Genomic DNA, 25,532 nt, shown 5'->3' on the forward strand with positions numbered 1-25,532 from the left:
AACACTGTGGTGGAAGCTGCTATGCTCTTGTTTTAATGTGCACAGTGGCCAATTAAAAGCCCTGCTGGGCAAAAACCCCCACCTAGTTTCTGAAAACACTTGGTGAACTCCAGGAAAGGTGTGGACGATGGGAATGGTGGTGCCCATGGGCGCCGGATTGGAGACACCTTCATTTCATGTTATGCATTTGGTGTAGTGGTTAGGTGTGCAGACTCTTATCTGGGAGAACCGGGTTTGATTCCCCACTCCTCCACTTGCAGCTGCTGGAATGGCCTTGGGTCAGCCAGAGCTCTGGCAGAGGTTGTCCTTGAAAGGGCAGCTGCTGTGAGAGCCCTCTCCAGCCCCACCCACCTCACAGGGTGTCTGTTGTGGGGGAGGAAGGTAAAGGAGACTGTGAGCTGCTCTGAGATTGTGATATTCAAAGTGTAGGGTGGGAAATAAATCCAATATCATCATCAACATCAGCACATCCAGACCTGTACTGGATGTCTAGTAGAGTATTTCAAATGGCCATCCAGTTTGTGCATCATGCTTATCATCAGGGCTTTTTTTGTAGCAGGAACTCCTTTGCATATTAGGCTACTCCCGCCCTGATGTAGCCAATCCTCTAAGAGCTTACAGTAGGCCCTGTAAGAAGAGCCCTGTAAGCTCTTGGGGGATTGGCTACATCAGAGGTGTGTGGCCTAATATGCAAAGGAGCTCCTGCTACATAAAAAGCCCTGATTATCATTAATATTGAGCTAAACATTGTTGCCAAAGCACTGGGTGCTTAAGAGTAGAAACACTTTCCTGTTCTCTGTCCTTAATCCTCTTGACATCCTTAAACCGACACACTGGTTGTGAAGGATGGCTAAGTTTAGAACCCCTTGACGTCTTTGCTAAATGCCACAAGTTGTGTTTCATTTGCGCTGAAATCCTGCGCATGCCAGATGTGTCCGTTCTCACTGTGAGGTGGATCTGAATCGCCTTTCAGAGCCTTTTTGTTCGGGGAGGTGGACCGAGGATAAAAGCGTGCATTGTGTTATGCCTGGGAATCACAGATTGACTAGCACGGTCTGAAAAGAAGGCTGGGGATGCTGAGAGCCGGATCGGTTTAATTGCCGTTCCTGCATCAGCAGCATCTATGAAGCATCCTGGGAATTGCCTGCCCTACCGTCGGAGCAAGCTGGTCACATGAATTTTCAGTTCAGTTCATTAGTCAGCCATTTTGGTCAACACCCTGCTTACTGCGCATAACCGATCCTGTTGGCACCCTGCATCTTTGAGAGAGAGAGAGAGAAGCTGGTACCTTTCAGCAATTTTGGACATCTTTTCCTTCTGCTTTTAATATTTATTTATTTATTTTTGCTTTTAAAATACCCACCTGGGAAGCTTGAAAAGGAGCTGGGTTTTTTTTGTTGATTCAGAGGCCACATTTGCCGTGGTCGTTCAGGAGGAATATCTTGTAGTGAAACTGAAGAAAAGGAAGAGAACCGTGGAGAAAAAAACAGGGAAGACTACAGAGGAAGAAGGGGGCTTTTCTCCCCTTTCCTCCCCTCGCCCTGTGCCTTGCTGTTCTGGAAATCAGCGCAGCGTGCGTGACCCTGAGCAAATCTTGTCCTGACCTAGCGAGGTATTCCCCTACCCCCCCTCACCCCTTAATCAGAAAGTCTTTCCTTTTTAGTTCTTTTCTCCCCCTTTTTATCGTTGTGCCAGCTGAGTCATCATGTCCGCTCTGACGCCTCAAAGCGATATGCCAACCCCCACCACCGACAAGATCACGCAGGCAGCCATGGAGACCATCTACCTTTGCAAATTCCGAGTGTCCATGGACGGAGAGTGGCTTTGTTTGCGAGAGCTGGATGACATCTCGCTCACACCTGACCCTGAACCTACCCACGAAGGTACGGTTGTGTTCTCTGCCTTAGAAAGGCCTGTGGCGCCCCCCTCCCCCCCCCCCCGGTTTTTGTTCCAGCTTGAAGGGTTTGGGAAAGAGCATTATTGATCTCTGACATGTCAGGGGGTTGTGCATGGGGCTGCACAATTTGCACATTTTAACAGCTCCATAGGCCATATAATCTATGTAGATTCTGAACTTTTGAGAAGCAGCATTTTTTTCCTTAGAAACCAAATAATTTATTATGGATTCTTTGTTTCCCTTAGCCGAGGATTTTGAGAAGAAACGTTTTTATTCCTTTGAAATCAAACAATTTATTATGAACTCATTGTTTTCCTTAGACGATGCTCCTTGCAAAACAAACAAAAAAGACAAAGTTATATATTATGTTCAGAACCTGAAAATATTTTTTTTTATTTTAATATGGTGCTTCAGTCAATTTCCTCCTTAAAACATTGCTTTCAGAAAGCATCTGTTTTGTCAGCAGATTTTTTTTTCCTGTGTAATATTGAGTAACATGACATTTAAGAGATTAGGAGCTTCAAGGACTTCCTTAGCTAGGCATTGTCTCCATGCTGTATTTAAAAAGACCATTCTTACTGTTAAATGCCCTGAAAATCAAACGTATTTGGCTGTCTCTCCTTGTTAAGTTGGAATGATAACTGATTAGGCCTAGCTTGATGAATAAGGCAGTTCACTTTATAGGAATTAGGCAAAGGAAATTTGAAGGGGGAAAGATTCAGTTCTCATGTTCTGAGCACCATTTCTCATCTCAAAGCAGTGAAACAGATACTGTAACCAACCTAGGTCTGCTGCCACTCAGAAATTCAGAACTCAGTGGGATGCCTTTTGGTTCCTACTGCAATGATTGCTATGAATTAGAGGTGAAAATCCACATTTTTTTTTTGTAGCACCCTGCCCTCGTTTTGAATAACTATTGTGATAGGAATCCATTGCCATTAGACATTTTCAAGATGACTTACATGGTACTGAGTGCTTTCCAGGGGGGGAACGTTTGTTTTCCCTGTTTTGCATCAAGCAAAACTGAGGCTGATTCCCTACTAGTTTTACTAGGGGAACTTGCCAGTGTGTTATGCCCCCCTCTTTTGTTCACACTTTGGCTCCCATCTCTGACCCGGAAATAAAACACAGCTGTGTTGGTACTGCATTGTCTTTATTAGCTCCTGCCAACAGCCTGTGGCTCTAGCAGGCAAGGTTTCCGCAGTTCAGCAGTGGGGTTTGGCCCACCATGTAGGACTTGGAAATTGAAAGACAAAAGATCCAAAAGTAAGAGGATGTAGGAACTGGCAATTAAAGGCAAAAGATGCAGAATCAGAGGATGCGCTGTTCCTTGCGTAGTAGTACCTCTTTGTGCTAATACATTTATGGCATCTCCTAAAACAATTAAAGAAAAACAATTACTTAAAGATAGCACCATCATTGTAGCATAGTGCTGTATAGAATAAGCAAAAAAGGCAATTCTTTGCCTTGAGGAACTTACATTTGCTCTTTCAGTCATGGGGAAGTGATGGAGGAGGGTGACAGTAGAAACAAAGGTAGTGGAACTGTTATGAGGAAATGTAGTTGCGCGTGAAGGTAGTGCTGTACAAGTCTCACTTCAGCTTGCTTTTGTTTTCATATCATGGCTTATCTCTTTCTTAAATAAGTATAGCGTTGGAGAGATGATTTTTTTTTTTTAAATCCTTTAGCGCAGAATCTCAGCTCTGAATAGTTGTGTATTTTCCATTTATATTGTGTGAGTTTGTTTTGGAAGAATCTTCTGCTTGCTTCATTGTCTGAGCTTGCTTACGCACTCAGGGTTCCAATTAAGGTTTGCAGCAATTCAAAAGTGAAGACAAAACACCCTTTAGCATCAGAGCATGTTAACTTTCCTCTGTCTTGGTGTATAAACAGCACCATGGTCAGTACCTCAGGTGCGTGGATTTAGACAGTATCAACTGATCGTTCACAAGCTCACAATAGATTCAGAGTATAGAAGGGTGTGGTCTCAGGATGCTACCGTTTGCTTTGTGTAAGTGAACCTACAATAAGGTATTTGAGTTGAGGGAAATTAGCTAGTAATACTGTATCCATTTAGCTTCACTGGCACTGCTGGCATACTGAGATTTTGCTGTGGTTTGGTATCCAAACTGCAGAGGGTTTTCTTTTGAGGGGGGGCACCTACACGATACCCCACCCCAATCATCCACTTTCTGGATTTTGCAACCCTTTGCTATGATCTTTCCAAAACCTTGTTTGGATAATCCTTTTGGAAAGATCGCAGGCAAAATGTGTTCGTGAATGGGACGGTGCACGTTTTTTGCAGGTCCTGGCCACGTAAACTGCAAATGTTTCTTTGCACTGACAGCGAAAGCTAAAGAGAGAACCGTCACCATGCAGAAGCAGGCTTTATTGCATAAATGCACCTTGTAGCTGAGCTGAGTTAATTTTAGTCTGGTTGGTTTATTTTATTTTTGCTAAGAACTGTCTGATCCACCGAAGTGTGGGGGCTGTACAAAGCCAGGGGGGCTGTGCATCTTAGCACCAAGTTACTTATACCTTCAAACCGGATTCAAGGTCCACCTAGTCCAGTTTTGTTTTCAAGAATCCCAAAAACCAGCAGGCAGTTGGTGGTGCGCTGAAAATTGAGTGATCCAGTAGTATCCCATGAAGTACTAGGGATGCCAGCCTCCAGGTGGGATCTGGGGATCCCCCGGAATTACAGCTCATCTCCAGACTACAGAGAGCACTTCCCCTGGAGAAAATGGATGCTTGGGAAGGTGGTCTCTACGGCATTGTACCCCACTGAGGTCCCTGTCCTGCCCAGGCTCCACCCCCAAATCTTCAGGAGGTTCCCAAACCTGAAACTGGCAACCTGACTCCCGTTCCCTTCCCAGGGGCTGGGGGCAGGACCTGGCAAACCTGCTCTTAAATTATTGTCTTCTTCCCCTCCTGCTTTGCTTTTCGTACAATGCCTAGCAAATACGACGGGGAAGGAGAATGTCAAACAACCAGGGGTCATTTTGTAGAAAAATAGGTGGCGGAGCGCAGTAGCGTAACTCATTAGCATATGCTGTCCCCTCCCCAGCCAAAAGCAACCTGATGCAAGAAAGGAGAGTCCCAGGCGAGTGAGGCCTGCTTGGGCCGGCTAGAGATCGAGCCAGCCCAAGCAGGCCTCACTCACTTGGGGCTCGCCTGCCCCTCCCCCCCAGTCAAAAGGCCAGCAAGCCACCCACTGCCCAAAATCTCATAAGAAGTGGAGAAAGGGTGGCGTGGGCTTCTCCAAGGGTTAATGAGGGCTGCTGGGGGTGTCGCAAAACTCCCGGTGGCTGGATGGTTGCCCGCTCTCCTAATCCAGGGATTGTTATTCAGCTGCAACTACTATTCAATGGACAAGGTAGGTGGGGAGGAAGAGGGGGAACTCTCAGAAAGGTTCAGGAGCTGCACTCCTGTGAGCTCCTGCTGAATCTGAGGCCTGCAAACAACCTAGGGGAACATCAAAACCATTAGTTTGGTGGTGAGAGATACATATATATTTGTCGGGCTGAAATGTACTTTTCTTCTTCCTTGTAGGATTTCCTTACCTCTGTTTGGTAACCTCTGCCCACTCATCCCAAAGTAACAGGGGACCACCTATAGTCTTCTTTGTCCATCAGGGGTATTATTGAAGTACAGAAACTATGGAACGCTGTCATGGCCAGCTTCTCTAACATTAAGAATATTAGCAGAGCCCCATTTTCCAGGTACACACACTCACACTACTATGCTACCTTTTCAGCATTCTAGAAGTATAGCAAATTGCCCTGTCCCGGATAACCCAGGGAAGCCCGATCTCCTCAGATCTTGGAAGCTAAGCAGGACTGACCCTGGCAAGTATTTGGATGAGAGACCTCCAAAGAATACCAGTGTCGGGAGGCAGAGGCAGGCTATCAAGCCACTTCCCTGAACATCCTCTATGCCCCAGTAGGAGTTGCCAGAGACTCCCCATGACTTCCAGGCACACTCACACACAATGCAGAAATACCCCCTCCCCCCAAAAAGTAGAGCAACTCTTGGTTTCTGGTAAGACATGTGGTTCTCATGAATAATTGCAATCCCTTCTAGTGTTCAATGAGCTGGAACCATTTGTGATTTTTAAAAAAAAATTGTTCTGAAAATGAGAGAAGCGCAACTGATTAGTCAGAAAACTGCTCTCTTATGCCTGTCAGCGTGTGGGTGGAGGGTTGGAAGTTAACAACAGTAGGCATTTGTTGTGTGTGTTGTGCAGGGCTTCTCCTTTTATTTGTGCCAACTTGTTCTTCTTATCCTCTTCTGTATAATGACTGGTAATAATTTCTGAGGGGTTTTAGCGGCAAGGAATTGCACCAGTGATCTACCGGACGGGCTTGCATTTGTTGCCAGGAAATGATTTTTCTCTTAGACCAGATTTACCTTCATTCTCTTAGTTTTAGTTGCTTGGAGCATTCTGCTCCGGAGGTACCTGGATGTGTCCCATCCTTTGCTTCTGATTAACATGTGGAATTCACTGCCACAGGAGGTGGTGGCGGCCACAAGCATAGTCACCTTCAAGAGGGGGTTAGATAAAAATATGGAGCAGAGGTCCATCAGTGGCTATTAGCCACAGTGTGTCTATGTGTGTGTGTGTGTGTGTGTGTGTATATATATATATATATATATATTGGCCACTGTGTGACACAGAGTGTTGGACTGGATGGGCCATTGGCCTGATCTAACATAGCTTCTCTTATGTTCTGCTTTCCCAGTGGAGAGCATGGTCTGATGAGCATGTCCTAGAGAGGCTGAAATGTGGATTATTCTTCCTGGAGGCGGGGAGGTTCCATGATTTTCTGATCCCTTTGATCCTTGTGATTCTATGACTAACAAATATTTGACACTCCAGACTTTTTGAAAACTGTGATTCCACAGGTGCTGATCCTCAGAATACTTTATTTTAATAATATATGTGTGAGATTTTGCCATAAAGATCAACATATAAACATGGAGCTGGAAGGGATGCCTAGGGTCATAGCGAGCCAGTTTGGTGTAGTGTTTAAGTGCTTGGGCTCTTATCTGGGAGAACCGGGTTTGATTCCCCACTCCTCCACTTGCACCTGCTGGAATGGCCTTGGGTCAGCCATAGCTTTCGTAGGAATTGTCCTTGAAAGGGCAGCTGCTGTAAGAGCTCTCTCACCCCCACCTATGTCACAGGGTGTTTGTTGTGGGATATAAATCCAATTAGATTAGTGTAGATGACTGGGGGAGGCAATGGCAAACCACCCCGTAAAAAGTCTGCCGTGAAAACGTCGTGATGTGACGTCACCCCAGAGTCGGAAATGACTGGTGCTTGCACAGGGGACTACTTTTACCATTATAAATCCAATGTCGTTGTCTTCTTCTTCTTGTCCACCCCCGAACAATTCAAAATTTCACAGTCCCACCAGTGACCCCTGCTCAATGCCTAGGAGTTTTGCGATTCTGGAGCACAACTATCTTGCTTAGTAGTAATCACTGTAGAAGGGCAAACAAATATTGTGTTGGAGGATGGGACATGTTATTAAGCAGAGGTTAATATGAGCCACAGTGGCTCCTCTACAACCATCCCCCCCAAAAGGAGAAAGTAATGCTCAGTTTAATGAGGGAGAGACCTACTGCTCACCAGCGACGGAACTGCATTAGAATTCCCACAGGGGATTAAACTGATTGGAGAGCGAGAAAGCTAATATTTCAGAAAAACGAAGGATTCTGTGGTAGCACAACAGCTCAACCAAGACCGAACAAGAAATTTCTAAAATTCTGGGTTATGACTTTAAGAAAACTGCAGAGACTTTTCTGCTTGGATTACAATTAGAAAAATTTCCAAAGGAAGACAGGACTTTAATTTGGTACTTGTTCTCAGCTGCTAGGACATTGTATGCGCAGCTGTGGAAACAAGGAAAAATACCAGAGAAATGGGATTGGATTGTGAAAGTTTTATTGTGGAGTGAGATGGATAAATTAACTAAAACTTTAAGAGACTATGACTTAGATTTATTCAAAAAGGAGTGGAAGAAATTTAAAGGATATATGGAGAAAGAGTGGAACGTAAAAAGACATTGGACAATTTTTTAGTATTAATGAGAAAAGAAAAGTATTGAACTTTGATAGATTAGTGGTACCTTTATAATTGAGCTTAAATTTATAACTTCGGGGAAGTCAAATATTGGAGGGAGGGGGGTGGAAATATCATATGGGTTAGTATAGAAAAAGACAATTAAATATTGTAACCATATGTTATTAATAAATTGTTAAAACACAACAGCTCAGCCAAGACCTAAACCAAGGGTTAGGGTCAAACTAGGTGTTATTTGGGTGGGTCCATATACACAAGTGCCTATACATCTTCCTCTAATGTTGAAATTTAAAAAAGTATACTTTGATGAAGAGAGCTTGACTGTGCCTTCCCCACTACATTATGTTGCTTTCGGAACTCCTGCACTCCCGCCTGCCTTCAATTGCTGGGCTTGAACTAGGCTTGAAGAAAACTGCTGAATATAACTTGAGCGCAGCAAAGAAAGTTAAGGCGGGAGCAAGATTTAGTTCTCCTTGTCCATGTGCTCCATTTTGTTTAATAGAAAAGTCCTCCTTGAGTCAGAGAATCATAAAGTTGGAAAAGACCTCCAGGGTCATCTAGCCAGTTTGGTGTAGTGGTTAAGTGTGCGGAATCTTACCTGGGAGAACCGGGTTTGATTCCCCACTCCTCCACTTACAGCTGGAGGAGTAGCCTTGGGTTAGCCATAGCTATTGCAGGAGTTGTCCTTGAAAGGGCAGCTGCTGGGAGAGCCCTCTCAGCCTCACCCACCTCACAGGATGTCTGTTGTGAGGGGAGAAGATATGGGAAATTGTAAGCCGCTCTGAGTCTCTGATTCAGAGAGAAGGGCGGGGTATAAATCTGCAGTCTTCTTCTTCAACCCCCTGCAGAAGGCAGGAAATTTACAAATACTTCCCCCACATATACCTAGTGACTACTGCTTCATGCCCAGAAGATGGCAAAAAAACCTCCAGGATCCCTGGCCAAACTCACCTGGGGAGAAATTGCTGCATGACCCCAAGGTGGCAATCAGCATTCCCTGGGCATATAAGAAAACAGCCATGAGAACTAAGCACTGATGCAGCTCTTCCTGCTCTCCTTCCCATGATCTGCCTAAGTTCACAGAATCAGCATTGCTATCAGATGGCCATCTAGCCTCTGTTTAAATGCATGAATGTGTGTATATGTGTTAGGGATGCCAGCCTCCAGGTGGAACCTGGAGATCCCCTGCAATTACAGCACATCTCCAGAGATCATTTTATTTCTTACTTCTGTTTTGGCCAGTTTCCCTAACTCCACCGACTAGCCAAGCAGCAACTTTGGATCATAGCCACCAGTGCCAAACAAGGCATTTTTAATCGCTTAGATACACTTTGCATTTGAGCCACATATTGTTCTTGTACGTCACCCTAGGCAGTTTTTGTCACACATGATCTTTAGCAGTCATTTCAGAAGGATTAGGGTTGCCAGATCTAGGCTGGGAAAGTCCTGGAGATTTGCGGGTGGAGCCTGGGAAGGACAGGGATCTCAGTGGCATACAATGCCATAAGGTCCACCCTCCAAAGCATCCATTTTCTCCAGGGGAACTGATCTCTGTAGGCTGGAGATGAGCTGTAATTCCAGGGGATCCCCAGTTCCCACCTGGAGACTGGCATCTCTATAAGAAGAAGATATTGTATTTATATCCCGCCCTCCACTCCAAAGAGTCTCAGAGCGGCTCACAATCTCCTTTCCCTTCCTCCCCCACAACAGACACCCTGTGAGGTAGATGAAGATATTGTATTTATATCCCGCCCTCCACTCCAAAGAGTTTCAGAGCGGCTCACAATCTCCTTTCCCTTCCTCCCCCACAACAGACACCCTGTGAGGTAGATGAAGATATTGGATTTATATCCCGCCCTCTACTCCGGAGAGTCTCAGAGCGGCTCCCAATCTCCTTTCCCTTCCTCCCCTACAACAGACACCCTGTGAGGTGGGTGGGGCTGGAGAGGGCTCTCACAGCAGCTGCCCTTTCAAGGACAACCTCTGCCAGAGCTATGGCTGACCCAAGGCCATGCTAGCAGGTGCAAGTGGAGGAGTGGGGAATCAAACCTGGTTCTCTCAGATAAGAGTCCGCACACTTAACCACTACACCAAACTGGCTCTCCTAAGGCGGGTAAGAGGATCTCTTTCTCTCTGAATGTGCAGTTGATGCTTGTCTCGGCATGACTTTGCCTTCATCCATCCAAGGTATTTGAGATTCCAGCCTGATATCGCCAGATCCATGGAAGTTTCATGTACTCTTGTCGTCGTCGTTCAGATACAATTATCTCGCCTGGTGGCAGCTTGAGACTCCTCTTCCAGGCTTTAGAGAATCCCTTTCGACAGTTTCTTCAGTCTATGCACAGAGGAGCTAGAAATTGCTTTTCTGGGTGCAGCCCCTTATACTGCATGGAATGCTGTTCTGTCAAGTTCTCTGACCTTCAAGAGAGACTTCTTGGAGGTTGTTAGGGGCTAAGTGAGGATGGAATCTGGAATGAGATCCTGGCTATCTTTTTTTTTTTGCTCCTCAAAACTGGTCAGCATTCATTTCTGATCTAATTTTACATATATTTTTGGAATCGAGCTGGTTATCGCTTGGATGCATACTGAAGCAGCAGAGGAAGCCAAAACTCTGTAGATGTTGGCCGTGATCCAAAGAACTCGTGATTCATCTCATGTGCCTAAGGTAGCTTTAGATTTCTTGAACTGCAGCTTTCTGTGCCCCTGTAGCAAGTTTATTTGGTTTAGAAACTCACACGTTTCAGAAGTAGTTTTTGACCGAGCACAGTATCCTGCTTTTTAACATAGATCCAAATAGGCAGCCGTGTAGGTCTGAAGTAGTAGAACAAAATAGGAGTCAATTGCACCTTTAAGACCAGCTTAGTTTTATTTAGAACGTAAGCTTTCGTGTGCTCTCTAAGCACACTTCTTCAGACGAGGAATCCAGCACAGTGAGCGGAGCCACCCATAGCTGGTAGGCAATGGCTCAGAATGTAAAATGGTACAGATTTAAGATCCAATGACAGAATGGTAAAATTATCTGGTAGGCAGTGGTTTAGAATGTAAAATGGTACAAATATAAGATCCAGAATAGTAAAATTAACAAATTGAGCAAACCTTTGATCTGAGTAGCATGATAGCAACGAAACCGTAGTATGTCAAAATGTGAGAGTGTCTGTTTAAGATTCCTCGTCTGATGAAGTGTGCTTAGAGCACACGAAAGCGTACGTTCTGAATAAAACTAAGTTGGTCTTAAAGGTGCAATTGACTCCTATTTTGTTCTACTGCTTTTTAACTGGCACTGTCAAATCCTCAGGTATAATTACCGTTGAGGGAAGGACAAAGATTGTACTCCAGTTATTTCACAAGTATAAGAACGTAAGAACTCTGCTCGATCAGATCAGTGGTCCATCGAGTCCAGCGTCTTGTCTCACACAGTGGCCAACCAGTTCCTCTGGACAGGCAACAACAGGAAAAAGAAGAAAAAGAATTGCAGACTTATACCCTGCTCTTCTCTCTGAATCAGAGACTCAGAGCGGCTTACAATCTCTTATATCTTCCTCCCCCACAACAGACACCCTGTGAGGTGGGTGGGGCTGGAGAGGGCTCTCACAGCAGCTGCCCTTTCAAGGACAACCTCTGCCAGAGCTATGGCTAACCAAAGACCATTCCAGCAGGTGCAAGTGGAGGAGTGGGGAATCAAACCCAGTTCTCCCAGATAAGAGTCCGTATCCTTAACCACTACGCCAAACTGGCTCTCCCTAGAGAGGACAAGATGTTCCCCAATGTTGACTCCTGGCACTGGGATTCAGAGGCTCTGAATGTGGAGGCTCCCCTCAGTTACCATGGCTAGTAGCCACTGATAGACCTATCCAACGTGAATCAATCTAATCCCCTTTTAAAGAACAAGTAAGAACCTCTGGAATTAAGAACTGTTGTATGGTTGTCTGAACAGTTGGGTTCAGCAGCTTCTGGCACTCTTTGGGCCTGTTTAGAATTCGATGAAGTTTGGAAAGAAATATATGATCCTAGGTTAGCAAATCTGATGTCATAGGTAAGGCAGGGGTGGCCAACGGTAACTCTCCAGATGTTTTTTGCCTACACTGGTTTACTGGTTTACACCCGTAAAAAGTCTTCCGTGAAAATGTCATGATGTGACATCACCCCAGAGTTGGAAAAGACTGGTGCTTGCACAGGGCTGGTTTGTTTTTGCAGAGCTGGGGCTGATGGGAGTTGTAGGCAAAAAACATCTGGAGAGCTACCGTTGACCACCCCTGCGGTAAAGGATTGATTGCTGTTTTCTTTTGAAGAGCTTCTGCTCTGTGTTGCTTCCATTTTGATTGAGGGGGAGAGGGCCTCCAGTTTGGTGTAGTGGTTAAGAGCCAGTTTGGTGTAGTGGTGAAGTGTGCGGATTCTAATCTTTGGGAACTGGGTTTGATTCTCCACTCTTCCGCATGCACCTGCTGGTATGGCCTTGGGTCAGTCATAACTCTGTCAGAGTTGTTCTCTCAAGAATAGTTTCTGTCAGAGCTCTCTCAGTCCCACCTACCTCAAAAGGTGTCTGTTGTGGGGAGAGGAAGGGAAAAGAGATTGTAAGCTGCTCTGAGACTCTTGAGTGAAGGGCAGGGTATACCGGTAATTTCAATCTCTTCTTCCTCTTCTTATTTTTCCCTCCCCCAAGAAAGATTGACTACATATTGTGTGTCCGGTATTCCCTTGGTACTGCAGCCCCTCTGTGCCACAGAAGTTGCTCTTAAGGTTCAGCAAACCTTTTGGATTGGCTTGTGATGCAGCACAAGGGGATAGGAATCCCCACCACATCAATACATGCAAAAGAGAAGTTACTTTGACTTGCATAAAGGGTGGCTTGGGACAAGGCCATTTGGAGATGGCTCTTTAGATATTTAGTGGAGCTTCATAAACTAATATTAGCTCCTCAAGTGCCAGCTTAAGTTTGCTATAACATCTTTTGACTTGAAATTCTTTCCTTGAGAATAACGTTGGCGGGGTATTCAGAAAATACAGAAGACACCCCCCCCCCTTTCTTAAGGGACTTGAAGCATAAAAATCATTATACAAACCTGGGGCCTGCTAGGATTGAAAGGAGGGAGGTGGTAGTGACAGTTGGGACCTTCCTTGCCCAAACTCTCTACCCTATTGTTGCTAGGTCCCCTCTGGTCATCATCGAAGGATAGGGGAGGTAGGGTTGCGTTGTGTATGTAGACTGATAAGTGTATAGGTAATGGTGTTCCTGCCTGGCTCATTGGAGCCTGTAGGACTGAGTTTGGGGGCCCATCCAGTCCAACACTCTGTGTCACATAAGAACATAAGAGAAGCCATGTTGGATCAGACCAATGACCCATCCAGTTCAACACTCTGTGTCATACAGTGGCCAAAAAACAACAACAGCAACAACCAAGTGCCATCAGGAGGTTCACAAGTGGGACTAGAAGCCCCAAGCACCTAGAATACAGACCATCACTACCCCAGAGAGTTCTGACAATTTTTGTTGTTCAGTTGCACAATCGATTCCGACTCTTTGCGACCCCATGGACAAAGTCACGCCAGGCCCTCCTGTCTTCGACCATCCTCCGAAGTCTGCTCAGATTCGTGTTCGTCACGTCAGTAATGCTGTCCAGCCATATCATCTTTTGCTGTCCCCTTTTTCTTATGCCTTCTGTCTTTCTCAGCATCAGGATCTTCTCCAGTGAATGCTCTCTTCTCATTTGGTGTGCAAAGTATTTGAGCTTCAGCATCTGACTTTCCAGGGAACAGTCTGGGTTGATTTCCCTTAGGACTGACTGATCTGATCTTCTTGCAGACCAAGGGACTCTCAAGATTCTTCTCCAGCACCACAGGTCAAAAGCATCTATTTTTCTGCGCTCGGCCTTCCTTATGGTCCAGCTCTTACAGCCATACATTACTACTGGGAATACCATCGCTTTGACTATACAGACTTTTGTTGGCAGGGTGATGTCTCTACTTTTTATTATACTGCCCAGGTTCGCCATAGCTGTCCTCCCAAGGAGCAAACGTCTTTTGATTTCATGGCTACAGTCACCATCTGCAGTGATCTTGGATCCCAGAAATGTGAAGTCTGTCACTACTTCCATGTCTTCCCCTTCTATTTGCCAAGGTGTGATGGGGCCAGATGCCATGATCTTAGTTTTTTTGATGTTGAGTTTCAAGCCTACTTCTGTGCTCTCCTCTTTCACCCTCAACAAGAGGGTCCTCCTCCTTTAGGCCCTCCTCACTTTCTGCCATTAGAGTAGTGTCATCTGCAATCTTAATTCCGGCGTGTTTCATCCAGGTCAGCATTCTGCATTATATACACTGCATATAAATTAAATAAGTAGGGTGACAATATGCATCCTTGTCGAACTCCTTTTCCTATTCTAAACCAATCAGTTGTTCCATATCCCGTTCTGACAGTGGCTTCTTGACCCTTATACAAGTTTCTCAGGAGACATGTGAGGTGGTCTGGTACTCCCATCTCTTTAAGGACTTGCTACAGTTTGTTGTGATCTGCACAATCAAAGACTTTAGCATAGTTAATGAAACAGAAATAGACATTTTTCTGATACTCCCATGCTTTCTCCATAATCCAGCAAATGTTGCCAATTTGATCTCTAGTTCCTCTACCTCTCCGAAACCCAGCTTGAACTTCTGGTAGTTCCCAATCGACATACTGCTGAAGCCTAGCTTGTAGGATCTTTAACATGACCTTGCTGGCATGTGAAATGAGTGCAATGGTGCGATAGTTTGAACATTCCTTGGCATTACCCTTCTTTGGGATTGGAATATAAACTGATCTTTTCCAATCCCGTGGCCACTGTTGCGTTTTCCAGATTTGTTGACATAATGTGTGCATCACTTTAACAGCATCATCTTTTAGGACTTTGAAAAGCTCAATTGGGATACAGTCATCTCCGCTCTCTTGTTCCAACAATACGCTGTGGCTAATAGCCACTGATGGACCTCTGCTCCATATGTTTATCCAATCCCCTCTTAAAGCTGGCTATGCTTGTAGCCGCCACCACCTCCTGTGGCAGTGAATTCCACATGTTAATCACCCTTTGGGTGAAGAAGTACTTCCTTTTATCCTTTCTAACCCGACTGCTTAGCAATTTAATTGAATGCCTAAGAGTTCTTGTATTGTGAGAAAGGGAGAAAAGGACTTCTTTCTCTATTTTCTCCATCCCGTGCATAATCTTGTAAACCTCTATCGTATCACCCCGCAGTCGACGTTTCTCCAAGCTAAAGAGCCCCAAGCTTTTTAACCTTTCTTCATAGGGAAAGTGCTTATAATGTGTGTATGAAAAGAATATAGTAGCTTCATATCCTTGCAGAAATGAAGAGCAAAGTAAATGGATGCTTTGTACTTAATATAAGAATCTTGCTGGATCAGACCAGTGGTCCATCTAGGCCAGCATCCTGTCTCTCACATGGGCTAAGCAGTTATCTGGAGAACATATGAACAATGAACATATGAAGCTGCCTTATACTGAATCAGACCCTCGGTCCATCGAAGTCAGTATTGTCTACTCAGACTGGCAGCGGCTCTCCGAGTCTCAAGCGGAGGTTTTTCACACCTATTTGCCTGGACCCTTTTTTTGGAGATGCCAGGGATTGAACCTGGGACCTTCTGCTTCCCAAGCAGATGCTCTACCACTGAGCCACCGTCCCTCCCCAAGGAAGGAGGGAGGGATGGAAGGAAGGAAGGAGGGAGGGAAGGAGGGAGGGAGGGAAGGAAAGAACATATGAATATATGAAGCTGCCTTATACTGAATCAGACCTTTGGTCCATCAAAATCAGTATTGTCTTCTCAGACTGGCAGCAGCTCTCCAGGGTCTCAAGCTGAGGTTTTTCACACCTATTTGCCTGGACCCTTTTTTGGAGATGCCGGGGATTGAACCTGGGACCTTCTGCTTGTCAAGCAGATGCTCTACCACTGAGCCACCGTCCCTCCCCATTGGAGATCCAACAACTGGTCATAGAGGCCAGGACCTTCCCCTGATGTTGCCTCCCAGCTCTGGGAAAGTCTCTGGACGTGGAAAAGAGCAAGACTGAATCACTGCTCTCTTCTTCAGATACAGAAGTGAGCAGTGACTCATGAAAGCTCATGCTCATGCCACAGATTTTGTTAGTGTTTAAGATATGCCGCTGGACTCTTGTTCTTTTCTGCTGCCAGGCCTCAGATTCAGCAGGAGCTTACAGGAGTGCAGCTCTTGACTTGAACCTTTCTGATGGTTCCTCCTCTTCCTCCCCACCTACTTGTCCATTGAATAGTAGGTACAGCTGCATAACAATCCCTGGATTAGGAGAGCGGGCAGCCATCCAGCCACCGGGAGTTTTGCCACACCCCCAGCAGCCCTCATTAACCCCTAGAGAAGCCTGTGCCACCCTTTCTCTACTTCTTATGTGATTTTGGGCAGCAGGTGGCTTGCTGGTCTTTTTACCGGGGGGGGGGGGCAGCCCAGGAGAGCCCCATGAGAGCGAGGCCTGCTTGGGCTGGCTGGATTTCTAGCCGGCCTTGCTTGCCCAGGGCTCTCCTTTCTTGCATCAGGTTGCTTTTGGCTGGGTGGCATATGCTAATGAGTTATGCTAATGAGCTCTGCCACCTATTTTTTTTCCACAAAACGAACCCTGTCTACTGCTACAGATAGACCAAGATGGCTTCCTGTCTTGATCTATCTGGATGTGGAGGTTCCATTTAGTCTTCATGTCTATAGCCACTGATAGACCTATATCCCACGAATTTATCTAGACCTTTTTTTTAAAAGCCCTGTATGCTTTTGGCCATCACTATGTCCACTAGCAGCAAATTCAGCATTTTAATAGCTCCTTGAGTAAAGAAGTACTTCCTTGCGTCCATCCTGAATGTATTGCCCATCAGCTGCATAGGGTTCCCCTGAATTCTTGTATTGTGGGAGAGGGAGAAGATTTTTTTCTGTCCGCTCTCTTTGTCCCATTGCTACTTTTTGTGTCAACGAGCTGTAGAATTTTCTCTGAAGAGGAATAAAATTTCCTTCTGTGTGTATCAATAGGGTACAGTTTGAAATAACCCCTAATAAAATCCTTGTAGTTGGGAATAAAAAGGTAAAGGTAGTCCCCTGTGCAAGCATCAGTTGTTTCCAACTCTGGGATGACGTTGCTTTCACAACGACCGTTTTCGCACACGGCTTACCTCGCAGTCACAATCCTGTTCCCTCCGCAGCGGCTGGTCGGATTTCCCACCATCTGCGCCGAAGTTACAGGAAGTGCCGCAGCTTTTACATAGCAAACGTAAACCGCTAAAACCCAGTTTACGTTTGCTACGCAAAAGCCGCGGCACTTCCTGTAGCTCCGGTGCAGATGGTGGGAAATCCAACAGACGCTGTGGAGGGAACAGGATTGTGACTGCGAGGTAAGCTGTGTGCGAAAACAGTAAACGTTTTCATGGCATACTTTTTACGGGTGGTTTGCCATTGCCTTCCCCAGTCATCTACAAATTATCCCCAGCAAGCTGGGTACTCATTTTACTGACCTCAGAAGGATGGAAGGCTGAGTCAACCTTTAGCTGGGCTACCTGAACCCAGCTTCCACCAGGATCGAACTCTGGTCGTGAGCAGAGCTTGGACTGCAGCAATTCAGCTTACCACTCTGCGCCACGGGGCTCTTCATAGTTGGGAATACCATTCTTAATATATTTTGGAAAAACCCAGTTTTTTTGAAGAGAGAACATTTGGTCCAAACAAATATAGTAGTTTTACCCAGCTTGCTGGGGGTAAAGTGTAGATGACTGGGGAAGGCAATGGCAAACCACCCCGTAAAAAGTCTTCCGTGAAAATGTCATGATGTGACATCACCCCAGAGTTGGAAAAGACGGGTGCTTGCACAGGGCTGGGTTTTTTTATATAATACAGTTGTTAAAATCTATTCACTTATTTTCACCAATGGTGTTGGTTGGTTGGTTGCAACCAGCCTGCTCCCTGCTTTAATGTGCACTTTATCCCTTACTCCAAGGTCATGCTATGTATCTCTCACCTGTGCAGGGGAGAGGCTCCTGCATGGATCTGGTGATGAAAGCCAGTTTGGTGTAGTGGTTAAGTGGGCGGACTCCTATCTGGGAGAACCGGGTTTGATTCCCCACTCCTCCACTTGCACCTGCTGGAATGGCCTTGGGTCAGCCGTAGCTCTGGCAGAGGTTGTCCTTGAAAGGGCAGCTGCTGTGAGAGCCCTCTCCAGCCCCACCTACCTCACAGGGTGTCTGTTGTGGGGGAGGGAGATAAAGGCGATTGTCAGCCACTCTGAGATTCGGAGTGGACGGTAGGATATAAATCCAATATCATCATTATCATCTTCTTCTTCTTCCGCAAGTGGCTTTTCAGATGATGGTAAAGGTGAAAGGCTGTGGCAGCATCGCTTTGCTCCTCATCTTTTTAGAGGGACCTGCACCCCAGCCATGTGAATTTGAGGTGCTTTAGTAGCATTGTGGTTCAAAGAATAAGTTGGGGCTGGATCATTCACAGCAGAGCTCATCTGGTAGCTCACTTCCTGGTTCAAGGCAAGCTTGGGAGTGGAGGTGGTATGAATTTTGCATTTTTTGCCAAACTTGGTATTGGCCGCAGAATTCAGGCTTCATTTTAAAACCAAGAAGCTTCCATCTCTGAAGAGCTGGGGGGAGATATCGGAAAGTGTGTGGGGAAGTACCTGGTGAATTTTAGAAGTCTCCCCCCCACCCCAGTAAACCAGTGTGAACAGATTATGAACTTCAGCAGGATTTCTGTGGGTTGCAGAATTCTGCACTCATGGCACATATCGGATTATATAATTTCTGTGTGTGTATAGTCCACTATTCATCATCCTCACTCAAAGCAGCAGGGAAAAAATACTGTTTTTTTAAAAGGTATTATGTAACTTTTCACACAAATCTGTATTCTAGTATCGAAACTGAAGGGTATGTAAAGGCTTCCCGAGAGATCTTTCTTTATTCCAACACTTCTCTTTGCAAGCAAGAAGTTATGTTAGGTCGATAAAAATCACTGCCCTAGCTATATAATGCCGTACAAAATTGCATTTCTGCGGTAAGCATATCTCAGCAAACCAGTTGGTTGTACTGAGGCAGTTCGCGTCAGATTTAACCATAACTTCTGGGACTGAGGTGAGTGCCTTGGCTTTATAGATAGGCAGCATGTGGAAACAGGAAGTTGAAAATCAGTTCGCATCTATGGGGGAAGTAGTTTCTGTGTTTGTTTAGGCTCCAAAAGCTTACTCTTGTTTTTGTATGGATGCTTCTTCTCTGTTTGCAAGTTGGCACATGAGCAAGGGTGAAGGAGCTTCCCTGTGGGAGGGAAGACATAATGGGGTGTGTCTTGCTTTGCACCCAGTCCGTGGACGTTTTATTAAATCTTTCCTTGTACAGCGAAGGAATGTTTTCATTTCATTCAAGTTTGTAGCTCAACCTGCTTCCCAACGCTAAATTAGTCCTTGAGGAGTGTGGGGGGGGGAAAAGTAAGTATGAAGCCAGAATGTTTGAAGTTTAATTTGTCAAGGTGGCGATTTGTGAAAACCGAGCCCTCTGTTGCCTTTCCTCTTAGATCTGTCTGGAATTTGCCCTTTCAGCATTTTCTCTCCTCCCCTTCTTGCCTAACGACTCTGTCCCTCTCTTATCCCTTGCAGAGATCATTTGTGGAAGGGACATTATGTGTGCGTTGCTAGTATATTGAATAGGGCCATCAAAATCGCTTGGTTGTAACTTAAACCACAAAAAGGTTTGTTCTAGCCACAGCTACAACCTTCAATTACCATGATTTAAAACACAGGAATAAGATATTTGCCTCTGACATTTTTGGGGTGTTGATTGGTATCACGGAAGTAGAATCTGAGGCAGTTTTGAGGTTTAACTTGTCTTATGCTTTTCTCTGACTTAAAAAGTTAAAGAAACACTCTTTTCCTCTTGCCTAATACATTTGATTATGTTGCTTTCTGCAGACTAAAGCAGCTTTTGTGTGTTAAATCTCTAACCACTGCAAATGTGTTTACCTTATACAACAAGCTCCCTTCCTGTTCTTTTTCCTTACCTTGATTTTTTTTTCAGTCTTTTCTTTGGACCATGGCTTGCATGACATTTTTTTCTTTCTTTTCCTTTCTTTTTTTGCCGTTTTCAAAGACTCTTGGGAGGATTTGACAGATTTGGTGGAGCAATTGCGCGATGATACAGAAGGTGCGTGCCACACCAACATCTTTCAGCTATTCTTTCCATTTCATTTCCAACCGGCTTCTGTCGTCTTTTTTGATTTGACAACTACCACTGGTGGTTGCTGTGTCCATATGTATGTCTAAGCATGTTATACTGGCTCTTTTTTGTTTGATCTCTGTGCATTTTCCTTTTTAAAAAACCAGTTCTGTACTCATTCTTAGGGTTCATCCATGCTGTGGTTGTTGTGGGGTGAGCGGAGTGGGATCTGGTACTGGTAGCTGTCTGGAGATGGTACAGTCCACATTTCATCTTATAATTTTTTAGTCTTTAGTAGGGATGGGCATGAATTATGAAGCAAAATTGGTGCCCAGACCTGGATAGCCCAGGCAAGCTTGTTCTCGTCAGATCTCAAAAGCTAAGCAGGATCGACTGTGGTTAGTACATGGATGGGAGACTGAACTTGAAATACCCAGTCGGAAGGTGGAGGTAGGCTTATTCAGCCACCTCCCTGAATATCCTCCAGGCCCCCAGTAGGGGTTAGTCACCAGAGATCAACATGACTTCCAGGTGTGTGCACACACACGAAAAAATACAAAAATATCCCCCAAAAGAAGCAAAATGGTCACACATATTGCCCTGTTTGTGGTTTGCAAATGGACCCAGAAAGCAGGGATTTAAAGGGACTCCAAATTCCTCTAAACCCCTGCTTTCTGTTCCCCATGAAAGCTGCAAAAAACAGCTGAGTGATGAGGAACGGCCTGCTCCCTGCAGTGCAGCTGTTTTGGGCTTTCTTGTGCAGTCCCGTTAAAGTTTAAAAGGACAAATCCCTTTAAACCCCTGCTTTCTGCTCCCCATGAAAGCTGCAAAAGCAGCTGGGTGATGAGGAACAGCCTGCTCCCCGCAGTACAGCTGTTTTGGGCTTTCTTGTGCAGTCCCCTTAAAGTTTAAAGAGTTTGCCCCCCAAACAGCTGAGTGATAGAGCTGAGTGATAGCTACGTCTTCTCCCCGCCACTCAGCTGTTTCGTGAGCGTTTTGAAAACCTTGTTTAATGGGACTGTGGTCCTTTTCAATAGGATTCACAGGGCCACAAACCACGAACTTGCTCAGTTCACGAACGAACCTCCCTATTCGGTTCATGGTTCAGTTTGTGGTTCGGCCACAAACCAGCACGAGCAGCATTTTTCCAATCCATGCCCATCCTTACTTTTAGTGCTGTACCTCTAGAGGGCTGGGGTACATTGTGTGTGTACTACATGTGTGCCCACATACAACTTTGAATCTCAGTAAAGAGATCGATCAGTATCCTACTTCCCAGTCATTGTTCCGATCCTCCTCCTCCATGATTACAAGGTTTAACAATTTTTAAAATAAATTGTGCCGTTGTGTCATTCCTGTTCCTCATAGACATCATCTTAATTTCTTCTTCCAAACTAAGCTTGATTCGTTCAGGAAGGATCTTGTTGTTGAGTTTCCTCGTTAGGTTTAAAATACACATTGTTAGAGTGTGGAGTGATGATCATGAATGCATTTGTGCAAGTTTAAATGTTAGTAAAAGGAAATTCATTCAAATTACCATCAGAATAGGGAGAGGTAAAACTGAGTTTAGGGAAAGACAGCAGGAGTTCTTGTTCAGACAAGGCTCAGGCTCAAAAGATTATATAAATGTGGCGGCAAACCCAGTTAATTAAACCTGAGTCTTCCAAAATTGAGCGGAGGGCTAATTTTAAGAACAGAAGCGGACAGGCAGGTGCAGGGCCGGCTCGCCCACTAGGCAAATTAGGTATTTGCCAAGGGCACCGGGAAGTGGGGGGTGCCGAATTGGGCTGTCCCCCCTCCTGGTACCCAAGACAAATGCCTTATTTTTCTTCCCCTGCTGCCCACCCCTTCCCTCCCACAGCGCCGCGCTTTGCCCTTGCTGCCCCTGCACGTTCACAGGAGCACTGCTAGGCTCAACCCTCCTCGCTTCGACATAGCCCGGACATCTGAGCGTTCTCTCTGAAGAGAGTGCTAGAAGAGGCTTCGCTCTCCCTCCCTTCCGGTTCCGGAAAGGAGGGGAAAGTGAAGCCTTCTCCAGTGCTCTCTTCAGAGAGGATGCTCAGATGCCCCAGCCTGGGCTGTGTCGAAGCGGGGAGAGCCAAGCCTAGCAGCACTCCTCTGAGTGCACCGGGGAGGGCGGGTGGCGGAGCGCAGCACCATGTTGCAACGCTGCAGAAGGGGAGAAGGGAGGGATGGCAGCGGCAGGGAGGCAGACCAGCCTGGGATGTGTGTGTGTGCACGCACCAAGGGCACACAGGGATGTGGGGCGGCAGGCAGGAAATCTGCCTGGGGCACCACACGCCCTAGGGCTGGCCCTGGGCAGGTGAGAAGAGAAGAACCTTCCCATAGCTTTCCTCTCGTGGAGTCCCCCTCCCCCCCATTTCCTTCCTGTTCAGTTCCAGTATTGGAGCCCAGCTGGGAGAAAGGGGAATTTGGACAATGGATCGAGTTGGACAGGGGTCCCTAACTTTTTGAAGCCCTCAGGTGCCTTTGAAATTCTGACATTGTGAAATGGCTTCCACAAAATGCCTGCTGAAGGAACTGGAGCCAGCTTAACGTTCAGTCACACAGTGAAGATCCTTGTTCTGCGGTGGCAGCTGGTGCCAAAGCAACATTTTAAAAAAGATTTGCACAAACAAAAGCCTTGTTGGGCAAAAGCCCCACCTGGCACTGCCAGCTTTCTGAAAAAACGGATGGGCATCAGGAAAGGTGCTGGTGGGCACCATTATGGCACCCCTGGATACCATGTTGGGGACCCCTGTCGTAGGAGAAAAGCCAAGGCAAGAAAGTTCTGTGCTCTTCACTCATTTCATTCTGTGCTATATTCTGGTGTAAACAAATAGGCCCACGCTTCTATATATATATATGTCGAACCTTAGAACACTGGTTTTCCAAAATAGCACTTGTTATATGCAAGGTGGGAAGTGAAAAATGGCTTGGGTTTCCATGGAATTTCAAAAAGCCAGCATCTTATGTTCTAATAGTGAAGTCAGGATATCTTTGTAACCTTAAATCCTGTGACTAGAGCGGTGAAGGGGGAAGACAGATCTTTCTACAAACCTGAAAAGGGCCCTAAATCTGCATGAAAAAATGTGAAATTAAAAAAAAAACACAACCCACTGGTGAGTTTTTAAAAATCCGAAAATGATAAATGGATGCTTGTAGCTTTAAAAAACAGATTCCTTCAGTGGGTGTTGCTAGGCAACAACAGTATTCCAATCTTGATACTGTCATAAAAGGCGGGGGGAGGCAGGGCTCCTGACAAGAGTTGCCATCTCCAGGTTGGGAAATTCCTGGAGATTTTGGGATACAGTTTGAGGAGGGGAGGGTTTGGGGAGGAGAGAGGCTTCAGCCAAATATAATGCTATTGAGTCCACCCTCCGAAGCAGTCATTTTCTTCAGGGTGACAGATCTCTGTTGTCTGAAATTCAGTTGTAATTCTGGGATATTTCCAGGTTGGCAGTCTTAGGTCTGGAAGCAACCTCTGCGTGACTTGATACCGCCCAGTTTGCCTGGCTGAACTCTGCCTGGCCAGCCGCTTGCTGCTGTTCAGCATCCACTGAAAAAAAAAAATTTGGCCACTGTGTGACACAGAGTGTTGGATTGGATGGGCCATTGGCCTGATCCAACATGGCTTCTCTTATGTTCTTATGTTCACTACCTTATGAAAGCCAGCGTGGTGCAGTGGTTAGAGCTTCAGAGTAGGGACTGTGAGACCCAAGTTCGAATCCCTATCTTGTTCTGGAAAGTCACTGGGTGATTTTGGACCAGTCACATATTTTCAGCCTAACCTACCTCACAGGATGGTTGTGTGGATAAAAAAAGAAGATAATAATGTAGGATGCTTTGGTCCCCCCCCCCCCCCCCGTGTGGAGAAAGGTGGAGTATAAATGAAGTACGTATATAAAGATAAATACAGCAGAAGATGGCAGGCAGATAAAAAGTAAGTTGGTGAATGGTTGAGAAGCAGAGAATGAAGCAGGGAGAGGATATGGTTATTGCCAATAGGAGGGAAAGAGATTAGGAAATTCCTAGAATTTGGGGGGGGGGCAGAGTCTGGGGATGGTGGTGTTTAAGGAGGAGAAAGGGTATAATGCAATAGATTCCACCCTCCAAACCAACCATTTTCTCTAGGGAGTGGCCAACTCCAGGGGAGAGCTGGAGATCACTCAGAATTATAACTGCTCTCCAGAGGACAGAGATCAGTTCCCCTGGAGAAAATAGCTCCTTTGCAGGGTGGACTTTATGGTATTATACCCTGCTGAGGTTGTTTCCCTCCCCAAACCTCACTTTCCGAAGGCTTCCGTCCCAAATCTCCAGGGATTTCCCTACCTCGATCTGGCTACCCTGAGGGAAATTGATCTCTGTAGTTGGGAGACCTGTTGTGATTCCAGGAGATCTCCCCGCCCCCCCCACCAGAGGTTAGCAACCCTAGAAGGAGAGAAGGAAGCAGGAGAAGGGGAGAAGCTATAGGGGTTTTCAGGAAAAGGAAAGAGGAAATGGGGGGAGAAGGGGTAGTGAGATGTCTCCTGCAAGTCCTTGTGGGTTCCCACTTATTACCATGTAGTTTTCTAAGACATTCTGTTTAAGCTTGAGAGCCACATGGATTTATACAACCAGGCCCCCTTTACGTGATGAGGGTTGCACCCATTTCCATAATGTCCATAACCATGACAGAAATGCACAGCCTCCGTCTGAAGATATGTCAAAGAAAGGATGCTCCCATAAAGAACCCAGTCACGTACCACTTCTTGGTGGTTGCTAATTATCTTAGTCAGTTAGTTAACATTCTGTAGGCTTGCAGTTGGCAGCTGAGCAATAAGAGGGAGGCACAAAAGGTCCCAAAATCTTGTTTCTCTAGCAATGTGAATGCAAAGGTCGGGCATCTGCAGGGGAGAAATGGAAGGTTCCAGAAGCTGCTTAACCCTCCGCTCTGCCATTTGCAGGGAAAAGACAGGACTCCGGTTTGCTGAGTTAATGTCTAGTTCTGTCCTGAGTTAATTATAAGGCTGCTAAAATAAACTTCTGTTCCAAAGTCCTTATATTAACTTTTAAAACGATCATATGCATTATGTTTGTTTACGGCAGGGGTGGCCGAACTTGCTTGATGTAAGAATCACATAGAATAAATATTAGATGTTTGAGAGCTGCAAGACATGAATGTCAGGTGTTTAAGAGCAGGGTTACAGCAGAGTTATTGGGGAAAGTGTTATTTATGGGAATTTTGGGGAACCATAAAATGGACAAATCCTATCAAGATCTATTTAAAGCTATGATTTTAGCTGCCCATGCGGTTGTAGCGTTTGGCTGGAAAGATGCTACAAAATGGACTATAGACAGATGGAATGGTT

At 45.6% G+C, this 25,532-nt stretch overlaps 1 protein-coding gene and 1 non-coding gene across 4 annotated transcripts in view; one reads left to right on the top strand and one right to left on the bottom strand.

Annotated features, from left to right (window-relative positions):
* The first annotated feature begins 1,143 nt into the window (after nt 1-1,143).
* Nucleotides 1,144-25,532, top strand: part of RUFY3 (RUN and FYVE domain containing 3) — an 81,780-nt gene continuing 57,391 nt past the window's right edge. The window contains exons 1-2 of one of the 3 annotated variants that reach the window (XM_060247178.1): nt 1,661-1,883; nt 20,116-20,169. In XM_060247178.1, the coding sequence (XP_060103161.1) occupies nt 1,706-1,883; nt 20,116-20,169 (232 nt within the window). In that variant the 5' untranslated portion in view covers nt 1,661-1,705. Of the gene's footprint in view, nt 1,884-20,115; nt 20,170-25,532 lie in introns of all 3 variants that reach the window. The other 2 variants (XM_060247175.1, XM_060247176.1) reach the window with 2 other exon arrangements.
* TRNAV-GAC (transfer RNA valine (anticodon GAC)) lies at nt 15,859-15,925 on the bottom strand. Its single transcript has one exon. It is a non-coding gene; the product is annotated as a tRNA-Val (tRNA).

Source organism: Heteronotia binoei, chromosome 9 (assembly GCF_032191835.1).
Source record: "Heteronotia binoei isolate CCM8104 ecotype False Entrance Well chromosome 9, APGP_CSIRO_Hbin_v1, whole genome shotgun sequence".
In the NCBI taxonomy this organism is placed as follows: domain Eukaryota; kingdom Metazoa; phylum Chordata; class Lepidosauria; order Squamata; family Gekkonidae; genus Heteronotia; species Heteronotia binoei.